The following is a 21,457-nucleotide window of genomic DNA, read 5'->3' as shown; positions in this document are numbered from 1 at the left end:
TCTATCTCTGTAGCCTCTAACACTGAAAATAATTTCAACTTTGTTTCAGAACCTTAATATCAAAAAGCTGAATCCTTGCTGCTAGTCTTATTGGCAGTTCTTTGTCATCAGGTTGGTGCCTTTTACTTACTGCCTCTGTGTTACAGAAATACAACTTCTGTAGCTGGCAATTTTCTCTCACTTTCTCACTTATATTTCATTGATTTGCAGTGATAGCGTGTCTTAGCATTGTTTTATAAAGCCTTCCCCAGTTCTGGCATTTTATTTGATGCATCCTTGTCATCCCACCTTCTGAAGAGTGTGAAATGCCATTGTTTACTAATGTATTTGCAATCTCCAGGCCTTGAATTTCCTGCTCATCTGGATGCTCTGACATAATTAAGAAAAAAAAAAATTAATTATCCTGTATGTGTCTTACTCTACATCCTTTTTGAGGCTAAAAACTCCAACACTAAGATTATTTACCTCTATTGTTGACTCAGAACATTTATTCCTCTCCTACACATATTTTTCATACTGCCTGGACTTTTCAAAAAGACAGGGACAAAAATAGGGCTGTGTGAAAATGCACTCAGTCCACAGAATAATACAACACTTTGAATATTTTCAGTTCTGATAACTGGTAGGCATCAACATTTATTATTCATCTTGTTAGACAAAGATATAAATCCACAAATGATGCTCATGTTATATTTAATCGAAAAATAATTACATGTTTTCAAGCACTTGTATTAATACTTGGGTTTTGGAAGTTAGACTATGTCAGTCAGCTTTAAATATTCCCTTTCACATGACTTCATCTGCACATTGTTGTGAACTACCTGCTACTGAGAGCAGACAAGGATATCAACAAAGTTGAGCACAGGTTTGTCACCGGTCTGCTGATGCTCCAGGACAGCCTGACTTAAGCTTGCTCCAAGAGGCAAAATAAGGCAATGCCAGTGGGAAAAGTGGTGACTCATCAGCCTCGTGTTTAATGAGCTGCTCCAGTGCAAAATAGGAGTTAGAACTGCTAAACCCCTCTGTTTTATTTCCTGCAGACCCTCAGGTGCACCATGCTAAAGGACAAGGATAAGATCCACCTCCGGATAAGATCCAACACCGGAGTGGCAGCTGAAGGACCATTTCTTTCATTTGGGCCTGTTTGGAATATCAGACTGGGCTGACCTACGCCTTCAGCCTGTGGCCTGAGGGAGAGGAAGAGGCCACTCTTGCCCTGGCTGCTGCAGTATTTTTTGGATGATCTCACTGTAAACTGGTTCTGTACTGCAGCCATTCTGGAGCTAAAGAATGGAAAGATTTAATGAAGAGCATCAGCTGACCAGGAGCTATAACTTGTGCACAAAGAGGATGAAATCACAGGTGTCTTTGGGATCTAAGATGTAAATCATGTATGTCTGTCTCATAAACATTTCTGACTATACCCCCAAAACTCCAGGGCCAGACAAAGCACACAAGTTCAAGCACAACTTCTCTGGACAAAGTATCCCAGTACCTCACCAGCCTCATAGCGAAGCATTTCTAAGAATTACTTAACCCAAACCTACCATCTTTCAGTTTAAAGCCATTCCCCCTTGCCCTGTCTGGCCTTGTAAAAAGTCTCTCTCCAGCTCTCCCATTAGGTACTGGAAGGCTGCTCTAAGTTTATATCTAGCTTGCTAGCTAGCTATAGATATAGATGTGTTTATATAACTTCCACACTCAAAATCAAGCATTATTGCTGAATTTATAAATAATCCCATGGATTATTCTTTAACTGATCAAGAAAATGTAGCACCTCCATGTTCTTTTTTACTAATGTTTTTTGACAAAACCCTCAACCTCATATAAAAAATTTATTAGAGAAATATTAGAGAAGTCTTGGGGTCTGCACCCTGTTCTAAGCAATCTGTCACAATTGCTCATGTAGAAAAGACAGGAAAATATTCTCATTGACAGATATCTGACCAAAAAAAAGAGTAAAATAAATAAGCAGCACTTTCTCCAGTGAGGGCATTGCCTCCACAATAATTCACTGAATTTCAAGACTGCATACCTGCCAGAAAAAGCCCCAGACCCATCAGAATTGATAAAAGCACTCATACATTTATGACAATTTCATTCACTTCCAATAACGAAGAAAAGTTTTCAGGTGCACTTTTCTCATACTGGTGGCAGCTCAATAACTCTGCATAGCAGTGTTCATCAAGAACTCTCCCGAAGTACATTTACAATGTGCACAGGGAATTCCCATGTCCATCATTATTAAGTAGCTGTCATTATGGAGGAATGTGATAGTAACTGTGAATAAAATATTAGGGACTTTTAAAGCTGGAAAAGCATACCATACAGTTCTAGAAGGAGAATTGTAATAAAGAATATCTCTGGACTTTCCTCCACTCTAGTTTGCTTTATTTACCCATAGTGCACACAGAGACAGAAGCCTTCTGGAAATATTTTCCTGTTTCCTGCAGAGTCTGAATCTCAAGAAAACTTACCAAGAGCTCTGCACTCCAGCTGATATAGATCACTTCCAGTCACAGAGCTCTATACAAGCTTCAAATCTCTTTCCTTATTAGTCTCACTGACAGCAATGACTTTTCTCTGACCACAATACCTATCAAAACCCTTGGATCTCTGCCTCCACCTCTTAGTTCTGTGAACCTCCCTGGTCATGGGTCATGAGACAAGGAGGGACAACACTAGACTGGGTTTCAGCTGGACATTTTTATGGATCTCTTGATGGCTTCCTGGAAACCAGCTGACTTTCCACAGCCTCTGATGAAGAGCTGCAGGAGTGAACGCTTAGGCAAGGAGCAGGGTGCTGTGCATATGCTGGCAGCTGATCCACACACAGGTTGCAGCACTAATGTGCTCTGGACATGTTTACTCTATGTACACTTAACAGACCAATTTTCACCTCTGCAATAGCTGTGACTTATCCTGGCTTTCTCAGAGCTATTTCTCCAGTGCAATAAATGTTTCCATGCACAGCAATCATTTCCTGATGTGCCAGGTTCTTTCAGTCAGATAAGCTGCAATCTGCACACAAAGGCACCAAAGATGAGAATTTGAAGGAAATTCGTGCCTTGCTACCTCTGGCCAGCAAATGCCTTCAAAACTGTGGATGATCTGGCCCAAGGTCACGGCAGACCCACTCTGGGCAGCTCCTGGTAGGGCTGTCTCTGTGTCTCTTTCTTTAGCTGTAATTGTGCGTGGACAGACCCTCATTTAAAAATGGTTCCCCAGAGAAGATGGGGGAAGGCATGTGTCAGGGCAAATGCTGTCTGTGGTATTACACAGGGCTTTGCTTTATGGGCTGTAAACAGAGAAGAAATTCAGCATGACAACCGTGGCAAACATTTTGTCTTCAAGAAATCATTACCAGCTTTAAAGACATTTAGCATCTCAGAGACATCTGCTAAACTGAAAATGGGTAACAACACTAGAATCAAGCATTTCCCAATAACAGGAATGAACTTAAAAGTGCAATCATTATGCTAGTCTGTTCCAGGCTGTACAGTTTTATTTTTAATTATTATTTGCTTTCAAAAGACCACTTTGAAGTACTACCAAGATAAAAGCCCTGATGAGATAGGCAAGGGACAAATTTGTAGTGAAAAGCTATCCCTGACTAGTAATAGTTTTCAAAGCTGTTAAGTACATTTTATGGAAGTGCTTCTATTTCATGTCAAATATGATGACCTATCCTTCTGGATACTTATATTTTTATTCCTTTGTGTATGTTCCCATCTACTCCTAGAACTGGATGAAAAAATATGGGCCATTATAAGGCAAGAATCAGACTATGGATGTGATCCTTTCCTATTTTTTAAATATCTTGGTTGCCAAAAATTCATAAATTGTTCTGCTTTTCTCACCCCCACACATGGTAAATAATGCCGCTTTTACATTAAACCAGGGTGTTGTACTTCTATCTTTTATATTAGTGTATTTACTAAACTGCAGCACTCTTAAAATTACTTTAGAGTCATTTGCTTACTTTTAAGGTATTCTAGGAGACTTCCATATCTCATCAGCTCGGTAATAATATAAATTGGGTCCTCCAAAGTGCAGACAGCATAAAGCTGTATAAGCTTTGGATGTCGCAAGCTCTTCATTATTTGTGCTTCCCTCAGAAAGTCTTTTGGATCCATTGAACCTGAAACAACAGCATGTAACAAAACTGAGGTTATTACAGGGCTTTCTATCTGCAATTTTAAGAGAGTAACTAACGTTGTTTTCTGTCTCTGAAATTACATTAACATCACAAATCTTCACAGTTCCCACAGAAAAGAGACAGTGCAGCTGAAACAAACATTTCATGAGTGAAACATGCCAGTTGTGTAGGGATGGAGAATATATGTGTCCCAGCCACCAGAAATATAAAAGCTAAAATCAACCACCCCCAGGACTCCCCCAAACAGAAAAAAAAAAGTGAGGCTAGAATGTTAAGGAATACATTTTAAACAAACAACTGGTTAATGAAAGGATCAGAAACGGAGGTGAAAATGTCTAGGTAATGAACATTAAATTTCTGAAAGAAAACTAGTGCTGCAATGAAAATTTGTTGCACTATATTTTCAGCTTCACCAATTAAAGCCTGAAAGCACTGAAATCAGTTTAGCATATGCAGAGATGATGTGTACATTTTATATATACAAAAGCAAATAGCTATTTATAATGAGCATCCAATAGCAACCTTATCAGAAATGTATGTACAGATGCAACATTAATTTTACAATCCCTTAAGAACCAAAGTGTCTTAACAGCCAACTTTTTAAGTGTTACATAAGATCATATGTATATCATATATATAGATCAATATTGTATTTATATACATAGTGAACCAATGCAGAAACTATGTCAAAGAAGGAATCAGAAATGGCACAGGAAGCTAAAGTCATGGCAAATATAGGACTAAAGCTCATATGCCCTGAATAGGGGATGGATTAGGAAAACACGCACAAATAAAGAAGCAAAGCTTTCTAGATGAATGATCCAGTAGTGATCAGATATTGTCAGATGCTTGAGGAAGTTGGTGAATAATATCTCCTTCAAAATGCTTGTACATGCAAATGTGAAATTATTGGACTACTCACATGTCTCCTTCCTCCTAAATCAAAATATTTTATCTAAGAAAATCTAAGTTAATACTGGGGAGGAAAATATTGAGTCATCTAACTTAATCTGCTTTATGCCATGTTTAAAAACAAACTTGTCTAACTCAGTCGGTAGACTAAGTAATTTTTTTAATATTAGGGAGCCTATAAAGTTAATTTGGGAGTTTGATTGTGTTCCAAACATGGATGTTTAAATTAAGTGAAACTCTTCAAGGATGTTAAATGGCTCAGCAATAAAATTCCAACAGAAAATCTGTTCTACAAAAAGGACTGGAAAATCTGCCTGCTCACCCAACACATACCTTGAATGCCACCTCCTGAAAAATGCCCCAGCCTATTCCCAAAACATAGGAATGATGTGTGATTTCTTATCCTTGCATTAATACAAGAGGAACAATTCAGAAATGTTCCTGACTTAGACTTCATGAAAAAAGAGATACTTGACATTGCTACTTGGGAGAGCAAAGATTACATTGCAAGGAACAGGTACTCCTCACTTCTATTTCCTCACACTCCCCTTGGCAATCCCATATTGCCCAATTTAGCAAGACCTTATAGGTCATTAGGAGGATTGGTCAAAGTATTTGGATTTCCATATCATCAATAAATGGCAACCAGCCAATAATATATCTCCTCAACAGGTACAAACTATACTAATTTTCTTTACTCACTGTCAGAGGAAAGTGGGGCCCTGCAAAAAGAGTAAATAATCACACGTGGTCTGGATAAAGCAGAGATTATGACAGGGAGAAATCACAAATTATCTGTGATGCTTGCTCTATATCCTTTTCTTATTTAGAATAGCACAATCTTTACAGATTTATTCAAACTTTCCACCAATTCTAGATTTTAAAAAAATAATTTAAAAGTCTAGGGTTGTCTTTATAGCCTTTGGACTCATTTTGATATTGATTTAAAATGTTGCCCCATTTACTTACTTGTTTCAAGGTATATGCATTTTCATGAAAATCAATGTAAAATCTACAGAAAAGTTGCATGGTGTGAAGCATTCTGCCTCCAAAAGCAAATGCATCAGCGTGACTAATGATTTAGCATCAGTGCCAAAATTTGACAAGCTGATCCGAAAAAGGATAAACTACTTGCTCACTTAGGGTCTACCAAATCATGGACCCTCTATGGATCATTATACAGGGTTTCTTCACTCCATAGAATTTGGCAGTCTGATTTGTTCCCACTGTCAAAATTTGCCTACATGGAATTTCTCAGTTTAATCGTGCTATAAACTTCTCACAACAAATTGAAACCAAGCAACATGTTTTTCAGATATGACAACTTTCAATAAATTGATCAAGAAGGAAATATTCCATTAGTTGAGTAGCTGCAAATAATTTTCTACACTGTAAAAGGAAGTAACAGTGACAATAATGAAATGAAACCAGAAAAAGATCAATAAGTATTTCCTGCATGTTTTACAGAGCATATGTAACCTTCAGTTTTACTTAGTTTATATCTTTAAATAGTACAAGTAGCAGACAGCACCCAAATCTCCCACAGGCCTGTAGATCTTATATTGTACTTAATAAAAAGATTGGATGCCAACCGAAAAAATTTAAAAGTGTCTTTATGAGTGTTCTGCCTAGATTAGGCTTTAGCAACCGAATAAGCAAATTAAAAATTACCTCTAAAAGCAACCGAACATGCTTGTTACAAATTAGTTGGATAAAGCCTTCATGATAGTGGCAAAGAATTTAAGTACATCCCTTTGGGGCAGGAAAAACTTGCCAAATGGAGTTTCAAATAACTGACGGGGGTTTAACTTGTAGTTGAATATGTATGTTTTTAATGAAGTGTACATTTTCACCTGTAAGTGGCAAGCACAAGATAAAGGGCAGGTTACTGTAAGTAGAAATGACTTAGTCATAAAACAACTAGTTAACATAAGCCTTTATTGAAACAAGTGGAGGTTTATTTGGTGCAAGATACCAGTTTGGGAGTAAATTTATAAGGGCCTGAAGAAAATACAGTCTTAATAATCAGTTTTTTGAATGAAAAATATTTTTCTAAATGTCAAAGTTGTTATTCAGAACAAAGTGTTGGAATCTCTTTCTTTGAGATGTTCTATATTGCGCTGCTTTGCCAGGAATCACCTCTAACTTAAGCCTACTTAAAACAGATATATCAGTTCTGTTTAACTTATCTTTGAAAATATTTTGTTCTATATCTGAGGAAGCATCACATTCTAACATAAACACTGATAACCTGGAAATTAGTTAGAGAGGAACGTTAGTTATTTTCCAGATTCAACTGGCCTATATGTAAATGGTCCTTAAATATTTGATAAACTCATCACAAGACTCTTTGTTTGCAACTTTTCAATAAACCTTCCCAAATTGCTTCAAAGTACCTTTGTACTTCAGAGGAACCTATCCCTCTAAGTAAAGTTTATAGAAAATTAATTTATGTGGAGATTGCATTAAGCATATAACTATGATCTTCTGAAGACATTCATTAATAATAAAGAAATAAAATTTAAAAACTAAGTATTTGGCAACACAAGAATCTAAAATAGCCTATTCATATTAACAGATGAATAATATATGTTTCTGCATGTTCTCAAGCAGTTTTGTGACCATACAGAAGTAAACTTACATATCAGTGTAAGGCCACATACTGAATTAAATGGAATAAAAAATCTTTTTTTCTTCAGGGAAACTGAGGTACATCCCTAAGTGCAAAGCTTTTTACACTGCATATATTTTAAAGAGATGACAAATTAGAGAAATGAAAATGTTATGAAAAACTCCACTGACAGTACCAACCCAGACACTAGTTTGGAAAAGCCTCCTGAAAAAAAAAAAATCATGCTTGGACAGTTTCCATGCAGAGAGAAGCTTGGGAGATACTTTACAATGTGATAATGACAAATGTCTGCGTCACCTTCAACAGGCATAAGGAACTTTATCAGATACAATTAATTGGTGATGATAGATGTCTGCTTCACATGCTGGCAGCTGGAGAAGCAAGCCAGCACAGACAATATGTTCTAGAAAATCCATCACACTCAACATAGGACAAAGTGCAAACCCCTGCTGCAATGATTTCCACTTAAATGGAAAAAAACAGTGTCTCAGTGAGGAAATAAAAACAGAAATATGAAATGACATGTTCAGGGACCTGCATCAAGACAGTGCTGTGCAGAGCCAAAACCAGAAATAGCAACTGCTGGTTTCTAGACTGTTTTCCTATCTACTGATCCCTGCACCTTTTTGAAAACTATGGGTCAGTAGCTCAAAAGTTGGAGATGTCCCTTAAGGCAAAGATGTTCTTATGCTTTTTTTTTTTTTCATTCACACATTCATGGCTATGGTTGTGGCTGGTAAAATGTCACAGATGTCTCCAAAGCAGAGACGACTGAACCCATGAACAAATAAAAGAATTATCTGAAGGAAAGCATCACATTACTACTGCTTTCTGTTTGCAGTCATACTGATCAACAGATTGTAAAAGGAATAAGGAGAGGTAATGGACAAGACATTGACAATGATATTTGACAGCAAAGAGCAGCATGATCTCAGGGAATTTAAATTGTTGTAATTGTGCTGGAGGGACAAGGTGTGGATTGTGTGCAAATTGTTGACTTTGGTTTTGTAATTGTGGTGTTTTGCTTTTGGTGTGGGGAGTTCTTTTTCTGGACACAGGGTTTGAGGTGTGGCCTCAATGGCACTGAGCACAGAGGGACAATCACTGCCCTTGTCCCCCTGGCCACACTATTGCTTACACAGGCCAGGATGCCATTGGCATCATTGGTTTTAAGCCTTTTAGTAGCAATAGCTAGAGATTAGTTTAAGTCCAGAAAAAAATTGTTTGAGAAATGAGAGGGACACTATATAAGAAGAAACTGCATTTAGCCTTTCTAAAGACAAATTAAAATTATTTTAACTCACCCTGTGTTTACCTCCAGAATGGAAAGAACAATTAATACATTCAAATAGGCTTTTTTATTTTACTACAAGAAGACATAGCAAAGGTTAAAGAGAAGACATCAGGCAAATTCAAATATGAAATTAGGTGCATATTCTTATAGTGCCTTCATCTTAGGACTAGAGGACTTCTCATTATTGTGTAGTCAAGAACAAGCTGTGTTTTGATTAAATATAAATGCTAATCTCAGCAAAGGGATGATGTGTAATGGCATATAACAGCAAAGTATTCTGACTATATATGGTCTAGAACAGATGTCCTGCAAAATAATGCTCAGCAGAAAAACCCCAAGTAACAGAAATCCTTTCTGGCCTAAAGGCCTATAAATCTATGACTGATTAATCTGATAAATCTGATTGCATGATACTCTTCACTATTGTTCACCATGTGATTACCCTTGATCAATCTGCTCCTGCTTGGTAATAAGAACATTGTTCCATTTCACAATTTCTCTGGTGGTAAAGCCTTTTTAGCAGAACTCTTTCCATCTCAGCCCCTTATATTTCCAGATCACTCTGAGTTTAACACACTCCTCTGTTTTCCTGATGACTTGCTTGCCTAGAGAGTCTACACTGTAAGACAGCTTAGTGAAAAGTCTGTAGTTTAAAATACACCCCCTCCTGCCCCAGTGTAAAGACAAGTGATTTTAGATCTTTGAGCCAAGCAACAGGAGAGGTGTACTTTACAGTGTGTTACACTTGAAGTCTGAAACATTGCTTATGTGACTCTTGGAAGCTTCAGTCATCAGCACAATGTATTTCTTGATTACTCATTAACTATATTTTCCATTCATTTATCAACTTTATGTTATGGTGAATGAAATTACCAACCCAACCCTTTGCTGAAATTTTATTAGTACCAAGGTAAACATTTATTACTCAGATTAGAGTATGGGGATTATGGTTTGTCTTTAATTAGTGAAGTGTTATTCCTCATGAGCAACAATGAAAATAAGCTATGGAAAACCAGTGTGCTGATTACTGTAAGACACTCCAATTGCCTCTCACTATACAGTGAAAAACAATGTATAGAAGATGATAATTCCCTCGAGAAGTGATACTACAAGGTTAATTGCTTACATTTATGACTGTTTGAACTGTTTTGGTAGAATGAGATAGTTCACAAAGTACAGTGATAAGAAATTCAGCACTAACTATATAACTTATCAGGACAGCTTTGGGAATCAAAGTCTTCATTCTGTGCATGGCTTCCTTATCACTGTGTTAGGTCACAAACTCTCTCCTATCCAAGCACTGCATGCTGTCTGCCCTAACTCAATACAACCTAGCATGCAATCAGTGAAACTACTGCTGTTGACCTTAGCAAGAGTCAAGCTAGAGTGGAAAAAACTGAGATAGAAAAAGTATTGATTAACTGAGCCCTTTTTCCCAGGTGAAGTATGATACTACAAAAAGACCCACAGTTGAAGGAGTTTCTTCCATTATACTGTGCTAGTCAAACATGATAACAAGTTTGCAGTGAGTCTTATGTTTATTCCAGTGAAAAAGAGATTTCAATATGTTTTCTGTTTGCTGAGTCACTAGGGAGATGCACCTGTTCACTGAAAAAAGTATTGTCTTTCATATGAATTATAGAAGGTCTTTAGTCTGAACAGTTTTTATATTTTCAGTTAAGCAGAGAAAAAAAAAATGTGCTTATTTTCTTTCAGTTTGCATGTCCCAGACCACAAAAGATATCCTGATGCAAGAGAGCTTTATATGCTTAAATTCCTCCCTGTTCAGGAGGCCATTCAAGCAGTGCTCAAACATATTGATCTTATATTGAATCAAAGATCTGAATCTGTTCTGTTTCCTGAATCAGGTTCATTAGTGACCAACACAAGCTTTTTCAATTAACCACAGCTAGTGTTGTTATCTCTTTCTAAAAAACATGTATATCATCCAGGCTGCCTCTCTTATCTATGTGGTTCTTGCCATCTGCTGGCAGATATTTTATGTTGTCAACTGAAAATGCACAAATTACTTGAAGTTAATGAAACAAAATTAAGAAAAATGCTAAAAGCTGTATTAGTCACAATCTTATATTACATGCAAAATGTCGTGTATCGAAAACTTTTAAATTGATTCAAGCAATACTAGGATTAAAGCACTCCTTAAGTACAAACTTAGCATTGTAAATATTCTATATTATCAAAGAAATCCCTGCTATATAGCACCCAATCACTAGAAAAATCCTAGTAATGACAAACTGCTTGTAAATCAATTACTTCACCTACAGATTATTCAATCTACAGTTACTCATTTCCACACAAACAATACTATAAAAAATATTTACAACTCTTGTTGTGGTTTCCTTTTTATGTGACACAGATGTTGAATTAATTCAGCTCATCTAGAAACAAAAAATTGTATGAAATTCTAATTCAAAATAACAAAGACTATCTGGACCTAGAGTTTGACATCTTCAAGTCTAGGTGTGTGGATTTTAAGCATATACAGAGAGATTCTCTTTGCTGCAGCATTTAATAAGTAAAGAAGCACTCTTGCTAATAGTTCATGTTATCAACAGTTAAGAATAATTCACATACCTGGTTTTAATGTTTTGATTGCCACAGAGGTGGTATTATTCCACAGTCCTTCCCATACTTCACCAAACTGACCAGATCCTAATTTTTTCACCAATTTCAGAGACCGTCGGTCTATCTCCCACTGATCAACAGTTTTGTAAGACAAATCAAAAGTAGCAGGAGTTTGCATCTCGAAAATAAAAAATAAATAATTGACAATCAACAACATATACAAATCATTGTTAACTATGTAATGTAAAGCTGGAACAGATATAAATAATATTTCTTTAGAGTACACACATGCAATAAAGTGAGCCAAAAACATAAAATACAACCCTCATACTGGGTGCTCTTTGTTAGAAATGAGAAATATGCTAAAGAAAATATCCTCCCATTAAAAACAAAAATTAGAAATCATCCCTTTAGCAAGCTCTTTGAACAGTGACATATTGGTTGCCAGAACCTTGTGGTTTTGTCTCAGTAATTACATATGGACATCTAGAGTTATGAAGTTGGCGATTTCATCTCCATATATATTTATAAAAAGGTATTCATAAATCATGATTTGGCATATTCCCCCCACCACCCCCCCCAGACACTTGATGATTCTTTTCAAAAGGGCATGGTATTTTATTATTAATTTGTCAACCTCAAGAATGAAACTGTAACACTACCCAGAACTTCCTGAAAACAAGCAGATCCTTAACATTCTGAAATGGTAGAAGCAGATATGGGGTCAACACTTTCTGATAGCTGGTGAGTTAGCTCACGAAAAATACTTTGCACAGTGTGGCATTCATGCCTTACCTTTAGGCATGGCTGTCTGAGCAACACGCAGAGGCCATCATTGTTCTTGCTGTAATAGTCAACCAACTTATTCAAAGTTTTAAAAGTTTTCCTTTTGGTTAGGAAAAAGCTTCCATCCATCCTTTTGATCCTGTAGTGCTTCACAGATGTACCATCAAAAACTAAAAAGATTTAAATACATTAATTGTCCAGGAACTATTGAAGTAGCACAATACCATTTATACCCAAACCATCATAATGTTCCTAAATATACTTATGAGGACCTTAAAATAAAATATTTTGGTTCCAAATATGACAGCTATAAAAAAAGCCTCTTTCAAACCAAAGCCCATTGTTCAGATAGCTTAATGCATCTTGTCTATCCGTCTTCAGCTATTCTGATTTGGAGAACTGATGTAGAAGTACATAAATATATCTTCTGTGAGGCAGCTTGTGTTTCCCATGTTTGAGGACACCAAAACCAGCCAAAAGCATCTAACTGACAGCAATCATTTAGTCAGTTTTTAATATTTCCTTTATCCTCCTTTATTTTAGTGTTAACATTCTAAATAGCAGCTGCTGGGCTGGCAGGCATTTTAGAGGAAACAGATATTCCCTCCACATAGCCACGGTTCTCTGAGTTCTCACATCTTCCAAGGGATTTTTTTTTAAATTTGTGCATGTTTGCAATATATAAAAATCAGATGAATAATACTGTATTTCAGGTAGTTGATTAATTCCTTTTCAGTGGAATGTTTTTACTCTAATCTGTTGTGTCTTAATCAACAAGGCTATTCCTCACCTCCTGCAAATTACTTATCTGCATATTGTGACAGTCAGTGTCCTTTCCTGTGACCATTTGAGCACTCTTTATATGTGTCAGAAAAAAGGCTCAGCCACTGAATGCTGGGGCTAGATATCAACCAGCACAAGATCAGAGAGAGACAAAAAATGTATATAAATCATACACACAGACACACAAAAAATAAAAGAAAAAAAATTAAAAATAGTTTGGAGATCACTCCTTTAGAGATTTTTACAAAGGAATATCAGTAGAAGCAATAGCAGGCTCAGAATCATCAGAAAGGGCAGTTCAGAAGAGCTGAACTGTATTTGTAAAGGTATTTAGTTGCTATGTATGTGGGTGTAATTTCCTAGACGCTCCATAATTTAGACATCACTGTCCATGTTCAATGGGAAGTGGAGAGTTTAAATTACATACAGAAGGGTAATTGATTCAGCTCCAAAGAACTCCACAGCTGTTAGCTCTAACATTAGCAGTGTTCCACAATAAACCTAGAAAATAGATTCTTTATACTGTATCACTGCATTCATCTTGACAATAGCTTTGGTGATAATAACAGAAGAATACATGGTTGCATATTGTATGTACAAAAAATATAGAATTGTTTGCATGATATAAGCCAAGCCTATTATTATAGGAAGAATAATTTTTTTCATCATTGAAATGATGAAATAAATGAGGAAATCTCTCCTTCCTTAAATATTATTGTGGATGATCAAATATTTTTGCACTGTACCGTGTGATTGTCATCCAAGACCACCAGAGAGCAGACAGGAGCTTTTCAAAATACTACACCACAGGTAGCATTTTTAGGAATCTGGGAACTTACAATTCTGCATGAGGACAGGAATGAGAATATTTGTAAACAAAATCCATATTACATTGCACTTTTCAAATTATGTTTCTTTTTGAATTACTACCCATAATTACTACTTTTTAACTGTAAAATTTATGAATGTTTTTGTGATGTGCCATTTGGAAATGGTGCTGAAGCAAAATGAAGGAAAGAGTATTTCAGTAACAACAGACTGAAAATGTAATGACTTTTCCAAAGTTCACAGGAAAATTAATCCAGACAAACTAATTAGCCTTTATGATGCATTGAACAAAAGGGCAACAGGATGACTGTGTTAATGCAGTCTCAGTTGTATATCACAAGTAATAGCAGTTTGACTACCTGATTTATTTATTAGCAGTATTATAACTATTATTTGCGAAGCAGCTAATATTAATAATGCAAAAGCTGGTTTGAAGGATGTGCTCTAATTTCTTAAATGAGGTTTTTAAAAAGCCTTATGATTGACAGCATGCAGGTCAAGTAGTGATTTGTGTGAAGAAACTGAAGAAAAATTTCTGCACTCATATAGTCTTGTAATAAGTAGCTGAGTTAAGTGCAGTACTAGACAGGAGGTTATTTACTTTTATTTTAGAGCTGAATTTGGCTGTATAAGTTCTGCAGCACACACTTGAAGTTCTGCAGCATGGCATGGCTCCTCTGCCAAAATTATACTGAGCATATATCACTCAGGAAAGAACTATCCATAACCCCTTCCAGTCATTTCTACATCCATGCCAGACTACTAACCAGGACAGGATTGTAATTTCAGTTGCACACAGCTTGACAATAACTGGGTTTAAAGACTGCAGAGGTTTTCTCCTCAGCTTGCCCTTACCAAAAGAATTACAGCTCCTCTTTAGATTTCTACATAGTTTCAGTCTAGCAGAAGAATTTTCCTCTCCTAGCTATCTATCTTCACATGATAGGTTAAGGAGAAGTAAATTTTGCCACCTGAAGAATGTGAATAAAATAATTTACTCCTTCTTCCCCAGAGCACAAAAATTTATGGTGGCATCAGCAGAGTCCACACCTTCACCAAATGAGTCATGGAGACATTAATTTTCCATTACTGCCAAAAATGATGTGTCCCAACACAGCTCCTGGGAAAAGCCCTCCTGCAGGACTCGCCATGCACCACTGCCACCAGCACCTCTGCTCTGCCTCCATGCCCAGAGTGGATGTGGGAGGAGGGTGACTCATGAGATCACTCCCACCAGCACAGAACAGGTGCAGAGGCAGATCCAAAATCATCCTTTTAGTATAGCCATGATTTTGCCAGTTCTGTGAGTCTGCTACCTTAAACAACATCCTGTTTTAACTATGCTGGAATAATATTCTTTTAGAAGCGTGGAAAAAATAGCTGAAGAAAACACAAACTATTTACATTGTTATTTAATGCAATAAGTCTTTCAGATTCCATTATTCAGTGATGGGCTAAGTACAGAGCCTCCTGCTATCATTGGCAATGACACTCAATTAAGCTGAGCACATCTAAATTATGGCTTTTAATTAAAATGAGGCAACATCTAAGATGGCAGCAACATGTTTAAAATTTAATGCATTTCACACCAGATGCTGGAGTCATCAACATAAAAATCTGTCGACAACATGTGCATTTTTAAAATGGGCAAAACTATTTTTAAAATGTCAAACACCCTAAAATTATAGTAATATATGTCGTGGGCCTATCTGGCTTGACGAGCTTTCCATTTCACTATTCACAGATGATAAAAACCTTTCTGAACATGAATTTTGGTTTTAATTTAAATAATTATTTATTATCCAAACCTCATAAATTGAAGTTTTCCCAAAAAGGAAAGTTAGAAGTAAAAAGTGTAATTTTCATGAAAGATTGAACTTTCAATTTTTTTTTCTTACTAAGGAGATAATTTGTCTCCTTAGTTAACATAAAATCTTTTATATATATCATTGTCCATATGAGTATGAAATCAAGCATGAAATACATAAAATCAGTTTATGGGTTCTTGGGTAAAAGGAAAAAAGTCTTCCTCGTCAAATTCTTTTTTACCTAAATGACATGCTGGATAGAGAATTAAAATATTTTCTTAAAGACCTTAATTCTGACAGCTATCAGAAAGACCTTCTCTTCAAGCTATTATTATCTACTCTGCAATGAAACCAAAAGCAGCAATAAAAGCTAGAGCTTTTGGAGCTAGAGAAGATGGGACTTTTGATGTCTAATGTTTCTGGACTGAAAAAAACTGAAACCAAAATTAGGGGCATATTCCAAAATATCAAGCTGTGATTTCTCCCCTTTCAGTGTATCAGCTACCATGGAGATAGAAGCCATCCTTCTTCCTCAGCTTTAGTGTCTCATAATTCCTTCTGATGGCACAAACAAGAAGGATGAAGGAAAACTCTATTCTCCATAGAACCTGGTGAACTGAATTACCTTCTTACCTACTAATGCTTCCCACAACACAAACTATTTCATTGTTTGCTTTAGAATGCACTAGCTTTCCAAGAAGCAGACAGTAAGTAATAAGATTATGGACATAAAACATCTAGACCATAGACCATCTAGACTATTAGGCTGGAAGAGAAAGAGCTTGCACAATACGAACAGATGCCATTCAGCTAAGTCGATTCAGTAAGCAGCAAATAATATTTAGCTCTTTGGGATGAAGTAGCATGTTAGGGATAAATTATGTTCAACTCTGGGAAGCTGCTAAAGAATATAGCAGCACTGGGAAATGATGCCACCAATAGTGTCTGCAGATTGCTTCAGTTTATCCTCTTTCTTTGCCTAAAAGAGCACAAATGTTTAATAAATCTGAGATGATACATATATTCATGTTTGTGCATGAAGGAGAACTAGCTCCTGCAGCTGGAGCCTTGCCTCTGTGTATATTATTTTCTTCAGTGCCACTTTCACCTTCCTTAATCAAGCAAACCAACATGAAACAAACACTATTGTTTTCATATCTTGCTCTTATAATTCATCATCAAATCTCCTCTTCCCAAATAAGCTTATAATTAAAAAAAAAAAAAAAGTCTAACACAAGATTTCATAACTGAATCAAGTATACTAGATTAGACAGGATAAATTTGCTATCCAAAATTTGTAATAAAAAAAAAACCTAAACAGCAGCATCAAGGTTGATCTTATACCACTACAAATGCTGGCCTAATATTTATTTCATTCTCTTGGATTTTTCTCTAGTTTACCTAAGATACTTCTACTTTCCTGTTAGAGAAGTGGTTAGGATGCAGGATAAATAGTTAATATTTTAAATCTTTCCTAAAAGGAGAAAGAATAATAAAAAGAATTTTCATTTCCAACCAGGTGCACAAACAAAAGATTTTTCATTGATTTTTAGTAGTGTGCCATGTATTTACATGCCATCATTAAGATAATACTTGTCTTTCCTTCCCTGCATAATACCACCCAGTCATCAGTCTAGCCCAGTCCTTGGATGAAATCAGCTCATGGATGAATTTGAAGGAAGCTGAAACATGTTACACAGCAATAAATTGGCACATGTAGAGAAAGCATTTTGAAAGGTCTGTGGCTGGAATACAGTCCTGGATGAAAATGTGCACACACAAAGGGGACAGTTCTGTCACAGCTCAGGAGCAGTCTGATTCCTTGCTAAAGGTAGTTTTCCTTTAACCACTTCATGGCAAGGACCAGCTTCCTTGAGGGCAAATTGAAAACTGTGGAGTAAACTCTCTCCCAGTACTGCAAATATCACATTTATTTCAATAAACACCCCTGTATTTCACATTTCTTTGTCTTGGCAATAATAAGCATTCCTCACATTACCACAAGACATTGCAGGTACATACACTTTAATTATAATTGGGAAAGTGAAACCAAGAATATGTTTCTTCACAATATTAAGCTGTGTTTCTGTGTAATGTTCAGAAGCAAAAGAGGAGTCAATATGAAAGAATCTGGTTATGGACGAGGTTCCTCTCATTTTATTGACATAATTCTGCTCATGACTACCTATGATTTATTCACAAGCATCAAAATCCTTTCCTGGTTCTGGAATTAATACAGGTAGAACAGGAAGTTTGGGTGTATAACCCTGTTGTCAATGACAACACTATACTCCTGACTCACAGTTGTATGACAAGTTTGATGGGAAATGTTCACAGAAAACAACAAATGAACAATCACATTTACTATCTAAAATGGCAAATACCTACAGAATGAAAAATGTACTTAAATGTACTTATGTACTCAAATGTGAGTAAAATTATTAACAAATAAGTGTCCTAATTTGATAATAATTCATATTCAAATAAAGCACTTAAATAAATTTCAAAATGCATCATCATCATCAATTTTTTTGCCCATGTTTACAGTGAAATTTTCAATGAAACAGCACTGATTCTAAAACTCAGATTTGATGACCTTCCTATGATTTTATCCCTGAAAACAAATAAATATAACCTAAATGTTAGCTTTAACAGAAATCTCCTTTTCTTAAATTGCAGATATCTGTCAACATGCTTTTATTTTTATTTTTGTTTTCTGTACTAATGAGAGATGTAGTGTACAATTTTAAAGTAATTTTTTATGCTTTGGTCATGAAAATACTATCTATATTAAGACAGCTAGAACACTGGAAGTACTAATCATAAAAATGTTAATTTCTGTTCTGAGTATATTGATAAACAAAGTTTATAAAATATAAACTCAAATTACTTTTGCCAAGTTTTCTTTATATATCTCCTGGGGAAAAAAATAAAACATCATTATGAATTTGATTTCATTTTCATGCCCACAGTTTATTGATCTTGAAGATGAAAAAGCCCACACCACCTGAAAAATTTTTAAAACATTGCTTCAGATGAAAAACTAGCATATACCTGAGAGTGAGTATTCGCCTTTTAGACTTTCGCTTTCTCGGATTAGGAAGGCTCCTTCCTTGTTTTCAGGATACAACAGTTGTCTCTCGGCATCTGCTCGTTTGGTTGAGCCAAAGAACCATCTGAACAAATAAAAGCCATTAATTTTACCACTCAGTGAAACATACCAGGAAGACAGTTTAGCTTTTATAAATATGCTGGATATTTACTAAGAGATAATCTGTGCTATGTTAATTAAATGTCAATAGTATGGGAGAAAAAAAGCCAACAAGAACTACAGAACAAATTTATTGCAAGAAAACATCGCTTACACATTTGAGTGAAATCTGGATTTTATTTCTGATGAAAAGTCTTACTGCTTTCAATGCAACAAGCATTCAGAAGTGACAGACTGGCCTTGCCCCAGAAAAAATCATCAAGAAAATTTGCGAAGCCTACAAGGGCAGAAATTTATGCCAAGCCCATTGATGCCACTTGAACCAGGTAGAAGTGCAGGTATGTGCTAACAACCCAACATCTTAAAATATAAAAGATCTCTCAAACTACAGAAGAGCTCTCAGATTCCAAGGCGTAAATCACCTTGCTTCCCCATTCCACTGCCAAGTCAATATCTCAAATGAGTTACTGGCAATTTCTCAGCTTTGCTGCTTTTTGACAAAGAAAACCAGTGTATCCCTCAAGTCACTACAAATATCTCTACACCTGTGTTCTGTGAAAATCTGCTTAGATCTATGGCTTTTAAAACACTTTTTCCTCTCAAAACCCTGTAGCTCACAAAGGCTTGTTCAAGCAATAATTTTAATTTGCTCCTCTGAAGATAGGATTTAGGTCTCTTGCAGCTTTGTCTGAGTTTAAATTAAAGAGAAATAAGACAGAGATGAGTCAGCATTTTCAGCTTCCTTCCAGCAAACATGCTCTTTCCAAGATTAGCTCCACCTCTTATTTGAAGCAAGTGATGATAAATAGGTATCAGAAAAATGCCACAAACTCATAGGAGAATTCCTTTTAAATTAATCATAACTAAAACTATTGTACAAACTTCAAATATAAATTAATGCATCACAAGTAAGTTGCCACTTGATTTGTAAATTACTGGTGAAAAGTCACTAACAAACTATTTTAGTATCTGTTAGGCTTGTAGTCATCAAGAGGAATGGAGGAAATAAATGAAAATACTGAGTGATGCCTTAGCTGATCAAGCATGAGGACTGATAAATGGGTTTGTATTAACAAAGAGGAAATAAAAAGAGACAAATACAGACAGCACTAACCCATGCTTAATATGCTTTATTAACAAAAGAAAATTAAAGACAGATTTTCCAAACCATATTCCTCTCTGCTGAGTTGAAGATGATTTGGATAAAATAGGTCTTGATACATATTTGGCAAGTAAAGTAATCTAACTAGAAATCTGTAATGTGTTAGAAGTAATTTTAATTAGTTAAATGTGTTCATTAATTCAACTAATTAATTTAATTAATTCATTCATTAAACTGCAGAAAACTAAGCAATCAATAAATGTTCAAATCCTTGACTAAGGTTCTTGTCAAAGGAAGGAGAGTCCAAGTTCAACTGTATTCAAGTCGCAAAGAAAATCTGTCAGCCCTAAAATCTAAATTAGAATCTTTCTGAAATTTCTAAATACACCTGCTCTGAGAAAAACATCTGAAATCTAACAAACTATATGAGCAAAAAAAAATTAATATTTTTCCCCTTGAAGTATTAGCTATCACTCAATCATGTTCAAAGTGACTAATCCTCATTAGACTGTATATGAAGAGGTGTTTAATTTTTTGTCTCCTTTCTTCTTGGGTTACAAGGATAGTACATTTTCAGAATTTAATACTTTCAATAATTTAATTTTGTACCAAACCCAAAACAGCTTCCAGTGCATTGTTAGCAAGACTGGATTTTATAGCCATAGTCAAAATACAGTCTTTATGTGACTCAACATTTGAACATACATTGTTAGTAACTCAAACTTCTAAAGCTGAAAACTTGAGCAGTAATAAAATCTATGCAGCTAGAGGCAGCTGTTCATTTGAAACTGTTGGTTGGTACTTTGAATATATAAATTAATATACTATTACTCTGTATGTAAAACCATGTCTACAATATAAACCATGATTTGGGAAAATAATATGCACATAAGTGCGTCACATTTAGCATAAGTATCTGCTTCTTTGATTTCAAAACATTTCAGCTTATTTTTATTAGGTTGGAAAAACTTCACTTAAATCAATATGAAATTAACATTAAAGGTTATATAGAGGATATATAATATGTAGGTTCTGACTCCAGATAAGCCTAGCAGTTAAAAAGATCCTAACTTGCAAAGTAATATAATTAGAGCAACAGTATTAGAGGAGGTAAGTGTAACTGAAGCAATTATTATGGAGGGTGAAAAGTGGATACATATTGTGTATTATCTCATTTGCTTGACTTTATATGATCTGATTAAACTGTTTCAGAAAAATACAGGGAAAATTACTTTTAATAGCACTTGAATATTTGATTCTTAGTTCAAAGCCATTTGGTTTGCAATAATAATTATACAGTACCAAAAGTAATACTGAATGTGAAAAAAACAATCTCTTAACTTCAAAGCAAATAAT

The 21,457-nt window shown here is 35.5% G+C and overlaps 1 protein-coding gene across 1 annotated transcript in view; it reads right to left on the bottom strand.

Moving 5' to 3' along the window:
* FRK (fyn related Src family tyrosine kinase) overlaps positions 1 to 21,457 on the bottom strand; it is a 53,781-nt gene that overhangs the window by 5,773 nt on the left and 26,551 nt on the right. The window contains exons 2-5 of the mRNA XM_021555508.2: positions 18,843 to 18,964; positions 12,379 to 12,539; positions 11,593 to 11,761; positions 3,983 to 4,141 (exon numbers count right to left, since the gene is read on the bottom strand). Of these exons, the coding sequence (XP_021411183.1) occupies positions 3,983 to 4,141; positions 11,593 to 11,761; positions 12,379 to 12,539; positions 18,843 to 18,964 (611 nt within the window). The remainder of the gene's footprint in view (positions 1 to 3,982; positions 4,142 to 11,592; positions 11,762 to 12,378; positions 12,540 to 18,842; positions 18,965 to 21,457) is intronic.

Source organism: Lonchura striata, chromosome 3 (genome assembly GCF_046129695.1).
Source record: "Lonchura striata isolate bLonStr1 chromosome 3, bLonStr1.mat, whole genome shotgun sequence".
Classification (NCBI taxonomy): Eukaryota; Metazoa; Chordata; class Aves; order Passeriformes; family Estrildidae; genus Lonchura; species Lonchura striata.
The sequence above is the reverse complement of the archived record's forward strand: the minus strand, read 5'-3'. Positions and strand labels throughout refer to the sequence as shown.